Here is a 22,104-nt window from a genome sequence, read left to right as displayed (position 1 = left end):
AGGCTCTACTGCTGGCAGCCTGAAAATGTTTTTTATTTGTGTGACCTACAGATGCCCAGAAAAGTACTGCATAAATGCAGACAGTTATTATTTCTACACAGAATGAAAACAGTGAAAACAATCTTCCTCCACCAGCCATAGCTCCTTGGAAAACACACTAAGAGAAATCCCATTTTGAGAAGCTGACTGGAATACTTGTGAAGAAAGTAAGATCTGATTTAGCTGTACTAACTGTGTTTCTGTACAAATTTTTTGAAACTTTTCTCCTGCCATTCATGTCTCTCCGTGTTGTTCCTCTTACTGTACCATGATGAGCACTGTAAGGTAGAAGGGAAAAAAAAAAAAAAAGAAAATGTCTACAGGAAAATACCAGGTATTAAGTTTTAGACGGTAGAAGCTTAGGTCAAGGTAGAGAATAACTCAGTCTGAAATATGGACTGGGTTGTTTAAAAAAACCCAGGTAGGAAGCTCTTTGTGAAACCCTACATTTTATCTCTGCCTTGATTTTAAGAGCATGTTGCATCTTCATAAGGATATTTTCATCTTCTTTTATTTAGTCTGTGGTGTCTACTATTGGGTTGTCCCATAAAAGCACTTAGATGCCTTCAGCAGGAGGACTTCTAGCATCACTTTTGCATTACTGCAGAACACACTTCCCAGCTTAACAGTAGTGGGGAGATAAACCACCACCAATCCTCTCACAAAATTAAAATGTTTGCCAGTGCAAACTTTCAGGTAAGCTAAGGCCATCAATTTTGACTTGGGAAACTACTGACAAAGAGGAAAGTACCACCAGTACTACAGTGACTAACAGCTTTTTATCAGAAAAACAAAGATCAAATTTCAGTGCTGTTTGCTGAAAGCCTTGGGTGATAACAGAAGGAAACTTCTGGGTACATGGCAAAAACTGAAACAAGTAGCTGCCTATCTGAGGCTGCCTGTTTGTTCATTCCTTTTTCTCTGAACCATAAATGATTCTCTTGCTCTCTGCCAAGGCAGTGACACCTGCTGAAGACCCTGTTGAGGTGAAGACTCAAGGGCTCCTGCTGCTCTGGAACCCAGGCAGGCATCAGGAGATGGATCGGCACATACCCAGGGAAAGGCCTGAACAGGTAAAGCTCAAGTCCTGAGAAAATGTAGTGCCAGGCAGTGGCATAGCATCTGCACAAGAACACTAAAGTCTACAGGAAAACCTGGAATTTTAGGCAGAACCTACATTGCTCTAGAATACTTATTAAACACACCTGTCTTCCCAGACAAGAAAAATGCATTTGTAGGGCTATTCAAGGTACTCACAATGGAACAGCTGGAGGACATGAAACTCCAGAGCTATATATTGTTCTTGCTTAAACCTAAACAGTTTTAAATACAATCTGGCCAGCTAATGTGAGATAGCCCAAATGAAGATCAAAGAGGAAAAATTTACAATTGTATCTACCTCTGTGGCTGTCTTTCCTTACAGTCTCCTTTCTTTGCCACAACAGAAAGAAAACTCATTCCCAAATTTTACTCAAGTGTCCTATCTTCTACAAACCATCCACCCCATCACTGTACATGCAAATGCACTGTGCTCATTCTTAGCCTGTAAATATAGACCAGAATATTGTTTGTCCTATTTATTTAACACCTTGGCTGAAGGGAGCAACTATCTTTAAAGCAGAAATGAATGCCCTGCTGCGCTTTCCACCAAGCTCTCAGCAAACATTAGTTGGCTCTGACAAACTCCAAACAGAAGTGTTCCTACCTGTCTGCTTCCAAACCATGGTGATACTGAACCTGGACAGAGGGGACAGAAAGTAGAGACCAAGGAACTCTTGGAAAAGCAGGAAGAGGAAACACCACAAATGGATACACACTAGTGGTTTACTTTCCTTCAAGATCTTTCTCTTAAAGTACTTAACAAAACAATTCCCTCATGGCCAAAGATGCTGTTTTCCATGAAACAATTCCAGCTCAGCTCCAAGCAGGACTGCCACAAATGACCCTGAACATAATAAACAGAATAAAATCCTCATCACATTCATTCCTTGACACATCTGGTGATTGTAAGTTGAGCACATATGGTGTATCATTTCACGCAGCACTAGATTCACTCTGGCCCTTCATTCCAAATGAGCAATACTCTTTTCTTGACGACAGAGCTGTGAAAGGAAATTCACCTCCCAGGAAATTTGCTGACCTATCCATATAGGGATGGGTGGGGCTGCACTTACTCTGGGAGTGAGCAATTGCTGGCATGACAGTCCCAAAGATTGGCAGTCTCTGCTTACCCACAAAAGAAGTGCAGGGAATGACAGTGTAAGCTTCCTGCATGGCATCCCATCAAATGACTCAAAGCTCCGTCAGAAGGACCACTGGAGATGAAGGTAATTCACTTTCCATTGCTCATCCCTCTGCAGGGACAGAGCCCATTCCAAGCCAATATCCTGAACTGCAGTCAATTGATTTCAAACAGCCAAACCCCCTTTGTTTAAGCCTAGTAAAAAACCACTAGATGAAAAGGAAAGCATTTAAAAGCAGGATCATAAGTATAATCCATTAGGAAATAGGCAAAAGAGCCAGAAAATGGAAAAAGATCACTGGAGTAAGGAGGGATTGTAATAAGGATACATCACCTGTGAAGTTTAACCACTCAAAATAGTGCCAAAGTAGAACCTGTCCCCTCTGTCACAGTTCATGAGTTAGCCAGGATTAAGTTCTGCTCCCCACATTCATTCTCCTTTTTTAACTAAGTTGCATTTTGCTGAGGGAAAATGAAAACTCAATTGTGCTACTTTCTCCCAAGTGACTTTGTGAAACAGGAGGAAGAAGTAATGTCAAAATAAACAAATTCACCTGCCTGTAAATTTTTGGCATAGAGATTTTTTGATTGCTCAGTCTTGTGGCAGGCAAAGCTGTAGTTTATTTTGCTTATGTTGAAGTTCCTCTCACAGCAAACCAAGAACTAATTTTTGTCATTATAAAGAAAAGTTTTAAGTAATAGCACAGAGTTGTCTAAGCAAAAACAGTGGTACCATCAGCAGCCAGAGTATTGTATGGAAAAAATCCAAGTTGTTTCTTAATCACTAGACTGTACAGGACTTATTTTTTAAATGACACATATGAAAGGCCAACTGACGATCCCTGTGAAATCCTCTCTAGTCGAAGTTGCTCCATATGTTAAATGTAGGAATGTCCAAGAGAGCAGCTAGTATTTCTGTTTGACATTTCGAATGGGAACACTCGTGGGTGAAGGCCAAGCTTGAGGAAAAGACTGAGATTTTACTAAAAGAGCAGGCAACTGTCTCTTGCACAACTTTGCCAACTGAACCTCATATTGACCTGCAGCACCCTCATCTAACCTGGAATATATACACGGCTGTGTGGAAACACTTTGGAGCGTCCTTATTCCACCTGCTGCTGTCCTGCTGTTGGCTTAGTCTCAGGGTTTTGCTGGTGCCATTTCACTCTGGCTACCTCAGACTGGCCACAGGCAACTTATACAGGTCTGACAGCACCCCTGAATCTTCTCTTGTAATTCCATGTTGAATCTTGAAATACATTCATATCAAATAGAATTAATACATCTTTTCTCCAGTTAGCAGAGATCCGGGTGACATCTTCACTCACTTACATTCTCTTCTCCTGTTTACTCAAAAAAGGACTAACACAACTTTTTCCTAGATTTTTAAATTCAAAATTAAGTTCATTTTTAATTAAAGAAAAAGAATTCTGCCTGATGCTTTCATGGAAAGGACCTGTGAAAAAACTTAAGTTTGGTATTTTTCTGTTATATATCCAAGAAATCCAAGGAGTACTTCAGTATGTGTATTTTTAAAGAAATTAAAACCTCAATTTTCCATTGAAAAGAGGCACACTTACTTTTTGTAGAAGAAGCCCAAATATGCAATTCCACAAACTTAACTATTCTTTTTTCATCACCTCTGACACTCATGGTACGTGTGGACACTACTAGTCCTAAGCAAGTAATTCTGATAGTAAAAATGAGAGAAAACCTGCTGAAGCCCCCTTCTCTCACAGGGAATTGTTCAACCAGCCCAACAGCTGAGCAACCTGATGGGCTCAGTGCCAGGAACTCTGGCATGATGTTCTGACAGACTGTCAGCTGAAGTGACTTGGAGTTGGATGTTCCCCTCTGAAGCTGCCCTCCCTTGCTCTGCCAACAACTGCATTTAGCTGCATCTCCAGGATACTAAAAGTCCATGAAGCAACTTTGTCTACCTAACTGGGTGTGAGGAAAAATGAATCAATAGGGTCAACAAAACTTTCTGCTTTTTAATCTGTATCTGACATAGCTTTTAAAGATGCTTTGGAAACAGAACAAAATTATAGAAGATAAATGGAGAAGGGCTTGTTGACTCACTAGACCATTTGATTGTTCCAAAGCTATGGAGACAGAGGGAGAAGAACAGCTTTATTTTAGTAACTTTGGAGCAAGAAAATGGTGTAATTCCTACTCGCCTCTGTAATGGCAGCTGCTGTAAGAATGAGACAGAGTTACCTTCATCATGATTCTGGTGCAGTATGACCTCTGGCTGAGCATGGATAGAGTTCCCAGGGTGGAAGAAAGGTGTGAAGAGCATACGAGCTTTCCTTTGCTTCAGGATATGCTGAAGGAGTTCATACAAAACATCACCTAAAAGACACACAGCAGGAAAAAGGAAATGAAAATGTACATAACTGATGAGAAGACTCATTTAGCCATCTGATGCACAAATTCATGGCTCCTGGGTGCTATTTTCAGACCCAAAAATGCTAGCAGTAAAATCCTGCATTTCACTGCTATGCAAAGTTCTCCTTTGAAAGGAAAAAAAGGCACATCACACCTCTGAGTGTGACTGTGGCAAAACAGAACGACATTCCCTGGCACCAAAATTGCTGTGTCTTTCCTTAATGGAACATAACACCGCAATATCCAGGAGACCAATGGACTAACTGCTTATTTTGTGCCTTTTATAAATTACATCTTGTATGGATGACCTTATTCCAACATCTACACAAAGCACATAGGTACTTATGCATTTTGTCTGGTGTAACTGGTTGCACATTTCAAAGTGAAATTGTACATCACAGGGTAGGAAGTCTGTTGACTTTTCATTCTGCCTGCTCTCTTCTGTTTGTCACTGCTCATATTACAGAGGAACAGGTTGCAACGATTACACGCTATCTGAAAATGAGTTAGTGAAGTTTCACTTAGGAAACCTTAGATTTTCTGGGAGAGTTTTCTCAAACATGAGGTTTTTTTAGTAGTTGTTTCTATGAGATTGTAAGCTGTGCACCATTTGTCCCTTGTCTCTGTAAACCGCCAATACTCTATTTGTGGGCAACTTGAGTTTCTCGGTGTGAAACAGTTAAAGCTGTACTGCTTTCCATAGTTCAGCTTCCTTTATTTTTAACATCTTGGGTGCTTTTACTGTCTCAGCAGTGACTTTAGGGCATTTTTAAAAGGTGATTGCAATACCTGAAAACCTAATTAAAAACAAAGCCTTGAGCACCCAGTTACATGAAACTCTAAAAAGTGATTTTACCACATAATTTTCATCACTGAATGCAATGGTGGCATAATCATAAATAACTAGTGCTGTAACACGCTGAGCAATAAGGTAGCAAATTTGTACCTCTTGTGATTGGCCTGACAGACTGGTGAAAACGTCCATAAAGCTGTCTGCGTCTGTTTTTTTTTTTTTTTTTACCTAATGAAATAGCTGAGACTTCTGCATCACCCAGATGCAGCAATGTTAAGATGGTGAAAAGCGTTTGGCAATCCCTCCCTCCCTCCTCTGCTGCCTCCCTTCCCTGGGCAGCCCTGAACAGAACAGCTGTGGGGCTGTGAGCCCTTTACTGGCAAGACTGTGGGAGTGGATGCCCTTCTCCTGCTTTAACCATGAGGGGAAACGATACAGCTTTCGTGTGGCCTCAGTCTGGAAAAACTTAATGCCTCTGTGGAAAACATTATTTCACAGTTCTTAAATTTCACGTACATTTAATTCTGGGAAATGCTGAGGTAATGTCCCTTTACCTACAGTTATCTAAATTTCCAGGGACTGACTCAGATATCCTCCACAAGGTTTATTATCAGTGGGGAATACCTGGAGAGAAGGAAGAGACAAAATGCAAGGGAGAAGGCCTTCAGCTGGATTACTTCATTCCAAATTCATCTTAACCTTCTGAATAAAGTGAGATTTTGCAAGTCAGATGCTCTTCACTGGGAACACTATTTCCAGCCTACAAACATTTTTAATCCTGCTTATTTCAAGTGTGCCCTCACAGCACACAAGGGGAAGAATAGGGGCATATCTTGCAGGCAGGAAGGGGAGTTGCAGACCACATACATAAAGGTGTCCCTTGCAGTCCTTGCCCACATCCCTGTTTTCAATACTCCTTTTGCTTCAAGCAGGTCTAATTTTTAAGGAAATAATTCCAAGTGGTGTACCAGAATTTAAAAAAAAAAAAAAAAAAGAAGACATTTCTAGGCATCAGTTCTCACTAAGGTACTACAGCGACAACAGACATTAATGTTTGGACTCTTCTTCCATAAAAAATTAGTCCTGGACTTGAAGCACACACTTTAAAAACTTTATATACGCTAAACATAAGCAACATTTTGTGAGGCAGATTCTGCAGGAGGATGGTTGTGGAGAGTGACCAAGCAGGTTGGTGCAGAATTAGACCCACAGCTTGATTATCAGCTGGATCCAAGCAGCACCAGCTGTACTCCTGCACCTTGTGAGCCTTGCACTGGAAGCCTCCTCACAGCAATTCTGTCACCACTTGGTCCAAGCTTTTTGATCACCTATAGTGATTGAAGTGCAAGCCTTTATATTTAACAGGAGTACTTTATATGGTCATAAAAAAAAAAGCCTGCAACTCATATTTAGTTAAACACCCCTGACAAAGAAGGGCAGAGGCTTACTCTGACTGTAAAATTGGAGCACACAGACCACAGGGGATACAAATACAGGCAGGCAACATACACATTTCTAAATCTCCTTTGTGAATCAATGAAGACATAATTTGAGCAATAGGCAGACTGATTTGCACACCTGTCTGTGCTGTGGCTGGACTCCAGCACATGTGAGAATACGGTAAAGTAAAGCAAAACCCACAGGGGCTGTTAAATAGAGGCAAAGCCCCCAAGGAAGGAGTTTTGCAGTCACTTTTAGCAGCACCTCAGCCAAGACAACTGTGAGACAAAATGCTAATATGGTCTGCTTAAAGAGTCTGGAGCACTTGATTAACTTGCTGCTGTAGTTGGGTCTGTGAACAGATAAACCTTTACAGGGAAGAGCTGGAAGTCACAAAATGCTGCCAGAGCTCTGCAGGGAGTTTTAACTATAAACAGGTTGGATATTTGAGTTTGAATTTGCATTCAAATATGCCTACAACTCAGGTGTATCAGGATTTCCTTGCCTCTTTGTCCTTTTCGTCCTTGCCTCATACAACTGTCTCTGCCCTCCCTTTCCCAGTCCACCCCAGCAAAGGTGACTGTTTCCTCCTTTGACCCTCTTCAGCTTTTGTTGCAGCTTCCTCTCTTTCCAATCACAGCTTCTGTAAATAATCCTCACCTGAATGAGGGGACCTGTATCGAAAGTCCTCTTTGGTCAGGAGCAGCAGAGCTTTGCCGTTCATCTCAAAGGTGTTGCTCTCAATGGGCCTCAAGGAAAACTCCTTCTCCGCCCACCGGAGCCACTGTGCCACATCTTCCCTGCTCCAGTAAACCGGCTGCAAACCTGTGCCAGAAAGAGACCATGGTTCTGTTACTGGATGGAGACGAAGCACAGGAACACAGGCAAACATCACTGAATCCACCCTTTCTCCCCACAGCATAACGTACAAAGGCTCAGGGGAAAGTGTAGGAGAGGAATGTCATGTTGGTGCAGGATTACTCTAAGCACTGGACTGCGAAATACTTTGTTATTTTAGGCACTTTGGTTTATCTCTGCTATATTGAGAAACAAGAACTGCCTCAGCATCCTGAAGAAAGCTCACAGGACATTATTTCATTCCAGGATTTCACTGTGCAAAAGGATTTTCCTCCACTTGTTCCATCTGATGTGCAGAGCAGGCAGCAGGCAAAGTCCTCAGTGCCATCCAATCCATTCATGGAAGAGAGGTGTGCTCTCTCTTCACACCCCTTGTACATTCATGGATCAAGAATAATGAAAAGTTGTCAAATCCAAGAGAGCCGTGGCTTCTCTCCAGGTGGCTGGGGTGGGGTCTGTAAGGAAGAGCTACTGAAACACAGCCCCTGTAACAGTGTGATTATCAGCACATGTGTTGTCCAGAGAGGTGTATTCAGACAGGCCCACCCCTCCTCCAGGTGCCATTCCGTGAGCAGGTGCCATTCCCACATGGGAGAGGAAAGCCAGGGACAAGACTGTGCCATCTTTGGCACTGCTTTAGCCTGTGTTTCCTGTATAGCAATAAAATATTACCAATGTAACTATGTCCATGTAAGAGGGTATAGCATTTTTTAGTAAAATAGTAGGGATATTTGGTTTGGGCACAGATTTTCCAGGGTGCCAAGGAGAATCTGGCATTCCCTTTCTGCCAACCAGCTCGTACAGCTTATACAGCCTAGGCTATTATGTTTACTCACAGAGGCCCAACCACATTACCATCAAAGATATTTTGCCTGCTACCTTTATTGGGCCCAGGCAGAGAAGCTTAGGAGGTATGACAATTCAATATCTGTTTTACACACAATTTAAAATAGCTTCCTTCCCCTGGAGAGAAGGCAGCATGGTGAAGAGCTGTTTATAACCAAGTAGAGAGATTATCTCCAATCCACTGGGCAACAAAAGCTTTATTTTCCTTTCCCCCTTGTGAGATGACTCATTGTTTGACTTACTACAAAGCTTACCCACTGTGCATAGGAACATAAAATTTGCCATATCTGATCAGATCTCTGGTACACAGCCTCTGGCAGGAGCCAGTACCTCATGCTTCAGAGGAAGACGAACCTCCCTTCCTTGTATTGCACCTGGCTGATTGTATGCTGCACATGGGAAGAAATTTCCTTCCTGGCACACCATTCTCTGCGATCTGATTACTCTCCTCCTACCAAGCACTAAAAGAAGCCTGGGAGAGATGTACCACTCTTGTTTTGGTTTGGTTTTTACTTCTTTAACAGATAGGCAACCCTTTTATATCTGTTTTAGCAAGAGGTAACATGAAGTGAGTTGCATTCTGCTGCTTTGCCAGATTCCCAGACAACAGCTTTGGAAAGTCCCAGAGCCACAGCTGCGTACAGAAATGAATCTCTGTCTGAAGAGGAATTGAGATTGTGCCTGAGAAAGGGTCAGAGCTGACCTAAGGAAGGGATGTCTGCATGGCAGTAGCAAGAATTTCCATTGGCTTTCAACTGTAGCATACTATTGTACTACAGAAACAAGTGGTAGCCTTTATTTATTTATTAAGTAAATTGTCTTCCCCCTATGAATTAGGGTCTGCTTATTGAGGTCAGAGTTTTCGGTAGGACCTTTCTTTTTGAAGGGACTGGGGTGAGGTGTAGATTTGCTAAGAGACATGGAAACTGTCATCTAAAATGCCAGAGTGAGGTTTATCTTCTGCTGAATAAAGGGCTATTCCTGCAGAAAATACACTCCAGACCTCAGGCTGCTGCTGTAGCTAAAAGAGAAAGAAGTGAGACATGATGCAGACAGACCACAACATATGAAAGGGTCTGAAAAGACCATCTGAGGAGTGCTTGAAATACTCATGTGTGGTTTCTTTTGCCTCTCTCTCTGCCATGCCATACAAGTAATAAATTGCCCAAAGGAGAATTGTCATGTAGAAATCTAACCAGACTTCTGATGTATACTTCACCAGAAAGTGAAACAAAAGAAAACATCACTGTGAAAATCGGGCTGACAAGGACAGAGTTGTACAATAACTTCACATGAGGAGTGTGCTCCCTTATAGATAACAATGTAATAAATCACTCCCTTTACAAACACAGATCAGCATTTCCCACGTGCAGGTGACAGTTTATTTTTGTCTTCTGTCTAACTAGTACAAAAGTACCATGTCCAAAGAGAGCTTTAGACTGATCAGTGCTAGACCCAGAACAGCCAAATAAGTTACACAGACTGGGATAAGCCCCATGAGCTGTGCTGGCAACTGAAACAGACCCAACACTTCACACTGCAAATGAGGTCTCTGCTGGGTTTCAGCAGCACCTCTAAAACTTGTGAGAAAAGCCCCAAAGTAATATGACCTAGGACCACTTGACTTGAAATTACTGAGAATCAGCAGGCAAGTCTAATTCAGTTTGGCTATGGCTAAACTGAGTAGGTGGATGTGCCACATCACTCCACCCCTGGGGTAATCCCATAATTAAAATACATTGTGTTTGGAAAACATAAGGTGCCATAAAATAAGTAAACTGCTTTTCCCTAGATGGATCTCTTATTCTCTCACTTCCCTCCCTTCCTGCCCTGCTGCTCTCCTGGGAAGTTAGTTTCTCAAAAAAACATGCCCCCGCCACATGCCCATTTGTTTTGTGAGGCTGAACCAGTTCAGTCACAGGAGTCTTTTCTAAGGGTGCACAGCAGTGTTGCTGAAAGTGCTTCAGAAACTGTCATTCAAAAAATAATTCTTTCATGAGCAGTATAGCATCTACTAAACTTCAATGCCACCTTCTTTGACCCTTCTTAAGAGGAAGTAGTTGGTTTTGTGAAAACAAGGTCATGAGATGGTTGGCTTTGCAACTGAAGGGATTTTACAGCACAATGTACATTGCTATCAGTAGGTCCTGAAAATGGTTTCCTGTACTGTCCATGAAAGAAAACCTAATCCCACTTATACTATTTTTCTTCTTTGGATGCTGTTTCTTATTTTCCTCTCTCCATCTTCTTTTATTGTCATGCCCACAGTGGAAGAAAATGGGCTCTTTTTATCTCTCTGGTTTTATTCTCTGCAAAAGCTAACAGCACTGTCTTCAACTAACAAAGGTATTTACTAAGCAGAATAAAGTGAGGAAAGTGAGAGCTGTGTTGCAAAATGAGGGCAGAGTTTTGCCTGCTGAACTGACTGCTGAAATCAGTGTGAAGGTTTTGCTGCTTTCACTAGGTGCAGATCCGACGTGGGGGATGCTGCCTTTCTCCCACACTGATCTCCTGGTGGCCATGGACTTCCCCAGGGTGAATTTTGACCTGAGAGTCAGACCTGGCTCTGCTCCCATCTCTGCCTTTGCTCTTCTGGTTGAAATCTGGCAACATTCCCCATCATGGTCTCCCTATCTGTGTATCACAAAAACAAACAACAACAAAAACTTCTTGAACTCAATAGCTGAAAGCAGACAAAGCCGTGCAAACCATCGAAATCTGGCTCTGGGAGATCCAGCGTATTGTCTGTCTTCTGACAGTTTCCAAGCACCACCTCCAGCAGAGTAAAATAGAATAATTTATTGACATGTTTATAAACTGACAGCTTCATATGTATTAAACAGGGAATAAAATCCGTGCTCACCTTTCTAACGCTGCAGGCTGGTGCACTGGTGTCTTAATAGATTATCTACTTCTGCAGCATATTCCTCACCTGAAGTCCTGTTTCTAACACCTGTTACTCTGGCTACCTTATAAATTACGAGAATGATCAATTCTCATGCTGCAGGGCACAAGCTGGTAACCATCCTGAGTGCAGAAGAAATCCACTCTTGTTCCTTTCTATTCTTAAGCAGCAAAGCAAAGTTCAATGGAGAGGGGCTGATGGGGTAATTTACACTTAGAAGTAGCCAGTAAACCTGTTAAACACCGACAGACATGGGCACAAACAGGAATGTACTGGCCTGTTGAAGAGTTCAGGCTGATGGTCTCTGAAGAGTTCACTTCTTCTGACAGAGCCCCTCAGGAAACTGAAGCACGGTAAGGTTTTGAGGTCAGAAAAACAGAGCACTCTGCTCAGATAGTATAACCTTTGCACTTAGAACTACATCACCAGCAATCTTTTCACTTGACCACAGACTTCTGGTGGGGTTATGAGTTTGTTTTTTGAAGAGATGTAGCCAACCTTGAATCTTGCAAAGCACTTGCACTCAGCAACTCCTTTGGTTTGGAAGACAGAGTATGCATTTTACAGTGTGAGCTGCTATGTTCAGTGTATGCAACACATATACCTAAAATGTTTAGTATAATGTACTACAGGCTGTTTCCACCTTGACTCATTTTGGAACAATCTGAGGACACAAATCCAGTGCAAAATGTGATACACAGTACCACTGAAAGCTGCTGTTCTGCTTTAGTTTCAAGATGAGGACACAGCCACAGGACAACAAGCACGATGGAAACAGCATTCATAGTAAGTTTCGTCTAACTTTTTGTTCCACTTCAGCTATGCTCTCCATCCTCACGCCTGGCTGCCTGGCAGGCAGGATGATGATGTGAGAAGAGGGTAAAGACAGACCTCTCATTTATCTCTGCTTTCTGCAGGGCAGACAGAATTGTTCACACTCCCACGCCAAAAACTACTTAGCATGGTTGGGCAAACAGCAAAGGGGCCAGTGCATGCAAATCAGCAGCTGGTTCCCAAACACCCAGGGACAGATGCATCGTCACTGGCAGCATCAGGGAAACCAGCTCATGTCTGCAGCTACTTTGAGCCTTTAGTGGGAAAGTGATGATGGAAAAGTTCAGAACACTTGAATGTCTCCTACCAAGTAACTCTTTAGGAACTGATGCTCTCTTTCTTTGTTATTAACAAAATTTTTCCATGTTGCCTGTAAAGCATAGTATGTGTCTCTGCATATGATGGTGTATGTCAAGGAGAGGTGCATGAGGTTGTGTTTTGGTCTTAATTTCTGCATTAAGGCAATGCAGTCTGGAAGAAAAACATATAATTAGATTTAAATCCTTTTCTCAGGCTCTGCCAGAGAAACTTTTTAAAGTCCCTTCCTGTCTCGCATCTTTGTTTGGAATGCTGGACTACCAAAATGCAAATAGGTGTCATGAGACTTTGCCAGTTAACATCTGAAATGCTCTGGAGTGCAAAATGCTGCACAGCTGCTTCAGACTACTCCAGTTCAACACTGCCCTGGTGCTGTGTGTGCTGCTCTCCGGTTCCCTGTTCGGAGTCACAGATTGTTGCTGCAGACCAGGGGCCCTGTTCTGGTACCGTGCTCAGACGTGACAGAACCACCACCACCACCACCACGCTGCTCCCCAGCAGGGCTGCACTGAGCTGAACAGCAGCATGGGCTCACGCTCAAGGGCTTCCCAAACTGAGGGCCAGGCTGGGCACTGAGGTCCTCCTGCGGCAGCAATTCTGTGCTTTCTCTGCCGGGGCTGCTGCATCCATCTCTTACCCCAAGTGACTTCCCCAAATCACCCAGCATCCACAGGGTGCTTGGCAGTTCTTCAGAACTATCACTGCCATGGAAGGTAAAGGCAGGAAGGGTAAGGATCTTCTTTCTTGGGAAGTCTTTCCAGTAACTCAGAGGTGACAGAAATCCGTGGCATGCCTAGCTATTCCCATGCAGATGGAGCGTGTAAATAAGTGCCCTCTGGGACTGATCTGGGGTTAGCATACATGTGGAAGATGTAGCCCTGGCTGTAAATCCTGTACTGCTGGTGGTCTGTGCACTTGCTGTTATGAGCAGGGGACAGAAGTCTGGTGTGCAGTGATGTGCCTGACCACTTGCTCTTTGCAGCAGGTGCCCCTTGACCCAGGCAGTGGAGAAGCAGTGGCTAATCATTGCTGTTGGGTTGCAGGGACTGTCTCATCCTACAGCAGAGAGCCGGCTCTGCACTTCCAGCCCCAGAGATAAGCAAAGGTAGAAAATGAAAAGGTGAATCCTGGCTAATCCTCTGAGAGGATTATTTGGGAGGTGAGTATGAACTGGTACAAAGGAAATGCATGGCAGCAGATGGAAATGTCCCTTTACAGGTCTTGTTGAGGAAAAAACAATTGGATAGGGAACAGAGGAGTTGTGTGGCAGGCAGGAAAAGAGACCACAAGTGAGGTTTGCACATCCTTACATCTGAAAAGTGCCTGTAATCAGAATGACAAGGCTTTGGGGAACCTCCTACACTGCTGGGAACAGAGGGCGAAACCGTTTTTTCAGTAGTAATCTGAAATAAAAGGCACAGGCTTACTTCTCCTGGTGTCCTGTTGAACAAGGTATTAGAGGTAGAGCACAAGTGCAGGTAATGCACCATGCACTGTGCCTGCTCTGGGGCCTCCATGTGTGCAGACATCTGCAGAAACCAACCCAGTGAAGCTCTGCCATTGGTTTCTGCCATGCTGACTTTGCTGGTGTGGTGCCCTGTTACCCAGCCCTTCTCCTCTCACTGTCTGTACAGAGACCCTGGGAAGCTGAGACATCTGAATCCCTCAGGGCTTCAGGGTCATAAAATAAATAAAATTGCTTTCCTAATGCAGCCTTTGGAAAGTCTGTAAGAAACATATTGATTGGAAAATGCTCGATTAGAATGAGGTCTCATACAGGGAAATAAATCTTTTCAATTGCCCACACCCAGTGCCAAGCTCAGCTTCCTGGAAGCAACTATGGCCCTTTCTGGAACTGAGGCGAAAATCCCATGTTCCATCACCTCGCGTGACCTGCTGACATTACACATGGTTTGCATTTGCTGATCAAATGCACAAGCGGGACTCTAAATTAGCTTGCTGGTCTTAGACAGCTCACTGATTAATGATGGCAGATGAAGTCACCGGTACAAAAACCCCACAAAATTTGAAGCCACACTTAACAGAATTCAAAATGAAGAACATATTCTTTCTCACTCTATACCAACCCCTTGTCTATGTAGAGACAGGTTAGTAAATGAAGTAACTCTCTCAGACAAAATTACTCAGCTATGTGTAAGACCCCCGGCCCCAGCAAGTCCAGAAAAGTCCCTGAATGCTGCTGACCAGTTCATGAAGTGCTTGGAGTTGTACCTGATGTCAGACTAAAGCCTCTAGTGCGACCCCAATAGTTTAATGTGGCCAGTTGTGCTGCGTTTCTTACAACTGAGATCAGTATTTGACCCATAGCAACCATTTGTCTGCCTTCTGTTTCCACTGCATCATCCAGAGCGAACCTATAGAAGTAAGTGGATATTAGGATGCAGCCTGCCATCCCCTGTGCACTGCCCCCCTTCGGGATTAGTCAGAAACAGAAAATGTTACAATGCTGGAGCAGCCTACCTGCTGCTGACAGGCTGTTTGTGGCCTGAAACAGTATTTACCCACGCCATGACAAACCAGTCTAGATAATGGTGCTGGTTTGTATGTTGAAGTGGCCAGGATTTGAGGTTCTGAAAGGGAAAAGCTACCAAAGAAGTGAGCAACCACAGAGGTGATGAAAAGACCAGCGGGTTTTCCAGGCACTTATTCCATGAGCCATGTCCAAGAGCTTTCGAGAACTCCGCAGACAGCTCCAGCTTCCTTTCATGTTGTTTGCAAAACCTTCCTAGAAGCCTAACAAGAGCTCTCCTTCCAGGGCAGGGTGAAGGCTGGCTTTTTCCATCTGGGCAGCACGTTCAGAGAAGGCCAGAGTGTAGCAGGGGTCAGTGAGCCGTGGACAGCAGGACACTGCCTGGCTGCCAGCAGCCGCTCCACCGCTCCCACGGCTGCTACACCATGGCATTCCTACCACAGCAGCCAGTGCAACACCAGCAGTGGCAGTGGGATGGGGAGGGGGGAAATCCTGGCTTGGATCTGCTCCCAGTTAGTCTTAATCTACTCCTGACCTCTTCTCAACCAATTTTTGGCTGTTGTCCATGGAGCAGACATTGCTTTCCTACTGCTCCCTTCCAAAAGGAGCTGAAAGAAATGTCTTCTGTTGGTTTTTTCCTTGTATGTGCAAAAACTATATCCTAAACAAGAGCAGCTGAGCCCTGACAATGTCACAGGCTAGCTAGCTCAAGAGACAACGCTACCAGAAGCAAACAGTTTTGCCAGCAGAAGTCAAGGGATTACAAATACTTTCATTTTCTTCTCAGCAACTCTTTATTGTTTCAAACCAATTTAATCTTAATCCAGGTCAAAATTCTAGGTCTAATAAACATTCTTTACAATTTTTCTGCACTAGCTATGGCCACTGCTGATACTTAGTAACACTTGCACATTTACACTGCACAGTGCCTTTCAACTGCAGACAAATTAGATTGTTTTATCTGTTTTATAGATGGGAGGCACAAAGGCACTGGATGCCTGCCCATACACTGAGGGATCAAATCCAGGAACTCTATTCTGCTCCTCTTTAGAACTGGACACATGCACAGCATCTTTACATCCTTAACACCTACTTTCCCTTCCCACTTCTTGTATCAATTATTTGATGCATCCTGGCAACAGTAATTTTAAGGTAAACAACCCAACCCCATATTAGAATGAACTGCCAATACGTGCTGGTTCTTTCTTTTAACACAATCTCGGGCTGAGGTGTTGAAGATTTGTAAGTAATCAGAAATAAATTGATCTTGGTAGTCTTGACCTACATACGGTTTTACTTAAGTCTTTTGCCTGCTGCCTAATTGCTGTACAGTGGAGCAGAGCACTCAGGTTATTACCAGGCTTACAGTATGTGGCAGTAATGCTGGCGACAGAACTGGAAGCTACAGGTTTAGGTACCTGATCAACACTGCTGAAAGATACGAAAAACTGAAGAAATAGTTGCTAGCTGCAATGAATACAGCTGCCTAAAATTAAGATGGTTCCTTTCAGCAATATATCACTTTAACCTACCATCAGCTACGTCACCTTGATCTCCTGATGACTGCAAATTTAAAGAGATCCTACAGTTTTGTAAGAGAGAGGTCCGGAAGTCCTTTTAGTACAGCTGAATCAAGTGGAAAGTTTTGAAATCTCAGTTTCATATATTAACAAAACACCACCAACAACTTTATAATCCTCTGTATTAAGAAGCTGCCTTTTTCTCACAGGGAGATTTTGTTCTCAGAGGCTCACATCCTGAAGAAGTTGGGTCCCTTTCCCTTGAGGAATTTTGGCTGGGACTTTGTTTCCTAACTCAACTGTGACTGTGAGAGCTGGGGAGGGGGGAGTGTGTACACAAAGAGCATGTTTTCCAGGCTGTTTCCAGGGAATGTGAGGCCAGCTCCACTACAGAACAGTCTATGCAGTAACAGCAAGATGTCATCTGTTGGCTTCCTCCGCACTGGGGCTCCAAGGCTCATGAGCTGCAGCTGCACTTGTGCTGCTACTGTAAAAGCAGATTTTGGCAGCACAGCCCAGAACCATGGCTTACTTTGCCTGTAATCATTAAGCAAATCACCGTAGAAAAAAAATTACCACCAGCATGTGGTAAAAGTATGTCATACTTTTACTGGAACTGATTTTGCTTTTGGATGTCTTGCCCATGCAGGCATTCTCTGCAGAGCCCTAATGCAGGAGGGCTATGACAGCCTGCTTCAACACACCAGTACACGAGTTCTTCTGTGCTTTATGCAAAGACCTGTCTTCAGGTGACATTAAATATTAAATTACTGGTGGAAACTGTACAAATTACAACTTTGGACACTGCACACTGTGCTTAGTTCTGAACCACATCTTTGGAGGGAAAAGCCCACTCTTAGCATGCTGCAGATATCTCTCGCTCCCAAGATGCTGCAAACTGGAGTTCTGACATGATTAAAAACTCCAGATTTAGCTTCATTTCTTGATGGTTCCTTAATGAACCAAATCCCTACAGCTCTTACAAACTGTCAGTCATTTCTCCAAGAAGACACTGCTGTCCTAGAGAAAGGTGAAGTGTTTAAAAGAACAGCTCTAGATGCCAGGGGCCCTTTTCCACATTCAGGGGACAAGGAGGCCACTGAGATGGCCTCCAAACTGCACTACAACACATCACCCATTCAGGAGAAGGAACTGCATCACATTTCCATGGGGCCCTTTAACCTTCCAGTGCAACTTGTGCACAGAAAGGCCTCTTGTACTGAGGTACTTGTGCTTGAAATACATTGATAATGAGAACGAATTAAGTGTGTGCTCTTTGATTATCAGATGATAAATTATCATGATTATCTTTGCTGCAGCTTGAGAATTGCTTCCTCTCCAGCATTTAACTCCTGCTTGCTCTGAAGCTAGTCAGCATACCCACTAACTTTTCACATTAGGGCCCCCAAAAAACTGGCCTGCACTTATTATGTCTATGGAAGTCATATGGAGTTGAGGCATTAGTACTTTTATTCAGGACCACTTGAAAATACTCTTCCAAGGAATAAGAAATGAACTTTATCAATTTGGACAGCATGCAAGATCCTGTTTTGGATAATTTCTATCTCAGTGCTGGGGTGTCTGCAGTAACTACAACGTCCTTCAAACAAGATCATCCTAGGTGACAGCTTGGACAATATGTAGTATTCAGTGACTATGTTGACTTAGTCATGTTTTCTGGCCACCATGTTGATGTGCCAGTGCATTTGACGGAAGAGCTATGCTGTGTTCTTGATGAGAGAGATAATCTGTATTCAAATATGTATCTACATTGGTTTCTCCCAGATCAGCTTTCTGAGCAGATTAAGAGCAGGATTGCACTAACAGTTAGGTCAACACAACTGGCAGGGAGGTGGCAAAGTGCAAAAAGAATAACAGCTGGATGTGGTAACAGAAAACAGAGAAAATGCTTCAGCCACTATTGTTACAGAACATGTCATGCCACTGAAAAATAATGCATGGGCTTGCTGTATCACATGAGTTTAATCTGGATGATGTCACTGAGAAAGGCTTGCTTCCAAGAGTGGAAAAATGACTGCAATGTCAATAGAGGCAAATTATTTACCTGCGCAGTTCCAGTAAAGGATCAAGCTTTCAATGAAAAGGAAAACAAATGGATGAGCTAAATCACAAGAAGGTTGTGTCTCACCCTGCTTTTCGGGTTTCTTGCCACTGTAAAGGTGCAGTGAGAGAGGCTGCATACACCTAGTAATGATGGATAACTGGTATCATCCCAGATTCACAATTCCTAGCGCCACATAATCCTATTGTGTGGTACAGACACTCGGTGACCTCAACACCAGTGAACCTATCTCCAGGACTTCTGTCCTTCCCACCCTTCCTTTCCCACAGGAACGATGGCCATCCCTGTGCTTGCTATCACCAACAAACTACTGCAAACATGCCAGGGGAAAGGGGATCCCTGTCCTTGGAGAGGGGCATTGTGTGCTGTGAGCCCCAGAGCTGAGCTGGGATTGGCTGTGGAGCTGTAATAGCAGGGAGGAGCGAGGAACTCACCCCTCTCAGTCCCACTAACAGCCACCTCTTTTGAAGGGGTGAGGGGTAGCAGGCTAAATAAGTTTAAGTATTGGGAAAGAGAGTGAAATTATATCACCTCTCAGAAATATTTAACACCATCTAATGGCTTCTTTACATGGCTCATGGTTGTGCCAGGTAGTATAAGACACCGAAGCAGGAGGACTCCCCGCCTGGAGGACATTACAATATGGGCAGTCAGGAGAGGGAAGGGATTCAGCATACAAGCAAAGTGACAGCACAATGGTGTGCTCATGTCCCCAGGAACCAACTGAAACTACTTATAAACTTAATCATGTGCATATTGAGGAAAATGAAGTTGAAATACTTTTTCACCAATCTAATTAAAATTGTCTTAGTTGTGCTCCACCATATATTGGCAAATTTCAGTCAGCTCTGTGAAGGACATTTGTCTAATTATTTTATCTTATCTGTTGCAGAAATCCAGATTTATAGGTCTGTCTGTTCATACACCACTTGTATTCACAAAAACTCAAGACAATCACAATGATGATGAAGTCAGGAGACCAACAGAGGTGTCTCCATGAAGTAATTTCTCTTGTATTTTTCCAATGCTTCAGGACTTGCTCGGTTTACGAAGTCCAAACCAGTTTTGCTTCATTCTTTTGTATCGTAACTTCCAAACCATCTCAAGTTTTTGCTCTCCTGGGAAGACTGAGTCACAACCAACTTGCAAGCTTGGAACATAGTTTTTAAAAAAGGAAGACTGGAGAATTAAGAAGGTAGGAAGCAAACACGAACATTAGGGAAGGATGGTGAACTACATTTTGAAGAAAGGACACCTTCTAACCCAACTTTTCAGGTTGCCTTAACTTTTCCCTTCATGCCTGCTTCTATAATTTCTACATTACAGAAATTACTAAGCTAATTGTTGCACATCAGTGCAAAGCAAGTTGACATTCCCAGGTCTCTTCTTTCTTCTTAACAAGTTTCAAGTGGAAAACTACTTTTCTAAAATGCTTTGCTTATTAATGTGATTCCCCCCTCTCCCCCCCTCCCATGGATGGGGTCAACAAGTTTGGCACTGACAGCATGGGGCAAAAATGCAGACATGGGCACATTGTCAATTTGAGGAGTGGGAGAAGCCTTCTTCAGCAATTTCACACAAAATGACATTAAGGAATGCAAAGTGTCAAAAATTTTCCATGAAGCCCTGAGAAAATCTGCAAACTAGATGTCTCACACCTCTCTGGCAGATAATAAACACAGAGCATATGGACCCAAGTACTGAATGTTCATGAAGTCCTCCATGTTTGAGACTATGCAGAGTTTCTGAGGACATTAATGCAGTTTCAGAGAAGATTTACACTCTTGTTACTTAGGTGTTTGGATAACCAAACAATGGAAACTCAGAAAAGGTTTATTTGTGAGCTGGCTTATTCCTTAACAAATTACAGTATTTCTTTCTTATATCTTCTTCTGAAGCTGCTGGAATGGCCATTGGTCCTGTTCAATATCGTGTCTTCCCTGCTGTGACCAAATTTGTTAATTAAGGTCCAGAAACATGACTTCTCTCGAAGGCTAATTCTCAAAAGGAAGCACTGTGATTGATTTTTAACAAAATGTGTTGTGATGCCTCATACTGTATTTTTTCTAGACTTCCTCTTCCCCCCACTACCCCTGAGGAGTGCACACTGTGTGAAGAGGAGATTTCTCTTGTCAATCCAACCTCAGCCTTATTCATTTAGCACTGTCACAGTCACGCTTTTGCAACTCTGCTGACGGAATCAGGTGGGAGGAGGAGGAGGCTGACTCGGCAAGAGGAACCTTTTGTTTGCACATAAATACCTTGGTGTTATCAGAAGGAAAATAAGGAGTGAGCAGCATGCATTGTACAAAAAAATCACAGCACTGTTACTGTTTTCCCCCCTTCTGCAGAACAACAGTCGCTTCACTGCCTACTCTTCACTGCTAAACAGCATCCTCACAGCAATCCTAACGACTGCTAACCTGGAGAAGTGATACTGAGACACTCAGGTTGTTCTCAGGAAGGGGCATTAAAGCCCCACGTAGGAACTAGCTTTGAAGGAAAGAAGTTTTGAAAACATAACAACAAAGACAGGATCTAGAATGGACTGAGACATTCATTACTGAGGCCAGAGCCCGAAAGAGTGCACACCAAGATTTTTTCTGTGTATGTGAACATCCTTCTGTCTCTTCTGGTTCATGTCCAGAGAAGGGGTTTTCATGGCAGAGGCCAAATCAGCAGAGAACTCAGCCCAAAGCTGCACACAAAGTACCTGCATTTCTTGAGGCATTGTTCCTTTTCTGCTGCTGTGGTTTTGCCAAAGGTACACAAGCGCAGTGCCCACGCTGTCCTGCTCACAGAGGCAGAGGCACTGCTGACCCTGACTGGGACAGAAGGAGCACAGTTGCTCTGCATCAAAATTCCTGGTTCTTTCTCAAATTCAGGTCACTGATCATTTTGAAGGACCTCAGGTTTTTTTGGGGTTTTTTGGCAGAGTCTCCATCTCCATGCAACAGGAAGGACCTTCAAGGCTCGGAGCTTTTGTTGGGTACTAAGGAATGCCTCTCCCTGCAGCTTCCCACTGGGCTGGTGGGTCCCCCAGCCCTGCACCCTGGGAGCTCCAATGCATACAGGTTTCTGCTGACTATTCACCTCGACTAAATCCTATTCCTCCACCCAGGACATTCTCTCTTGCACTATGGGGACAAAGTGAAGAAGACAAAATATTTTGGTTTCTTCTTTTTAGCATGCTCCTCTGCTTCAGTGTGGCAAAAGATCACACTGGTTTTTTTCAGTCTTTGTCCTCTTTCTTAAATAATGCTACTCACATGGTTTATGTTTTAAGCCTGGGAAGCAGCAACTTGAATAAAGCAGCATTAACACACTGGATGCAGCCTCAGGGT

At 43.3% G+C, this 22,104-nt stretch overlaps 1 protein-coding gene across 1 annotated transcript in view; it reads right to left on the bottom strand.

The window, feature by feature from the left end:
* ETV6 (ETS variant transcription factor 6) overlaps positions 1–22,104 on the bottom strand; it is a 135,550-nt gene that overhangs the window by 31,802 nt on the left and 81,644 nt on the right. The window contains exons 3-4 of the mRNA XM_032106039.1: positions 7,566–7,730; positions 4,502–4,636 (exon numbers count right to left, since the gene is read on the bottom strand). Coding sequence (XP_031961930.1) covers positions 4,502–4,636; positions 7,566–7,730 — 300 coding nt within the window. The remainder of the gene's footprint in view (positions 1–4,501; positions 4,637–7,565; positions 7,731–22,104) is intronic.

The sequence above is a fragment of the Corvus moneduloides genome, chromosome 4 (genome assembly GCF_009650955.1).
Source record: "Corvus moneduloides isolate bCorMon1 chromosome 4, bCorMon1.pri, whole genome shotgun sequence".
Taxonomy (NCBI): Eukaryota; Metazoa; Chordata; class Aves; order Passeriformes; family Corvidae; genus Corvus; species Corvus moneduloides.
Note: the sequence above shows the minus strand (reverse complement) of the source record. Positions and strands in the feature narration are given on the sequence as shown.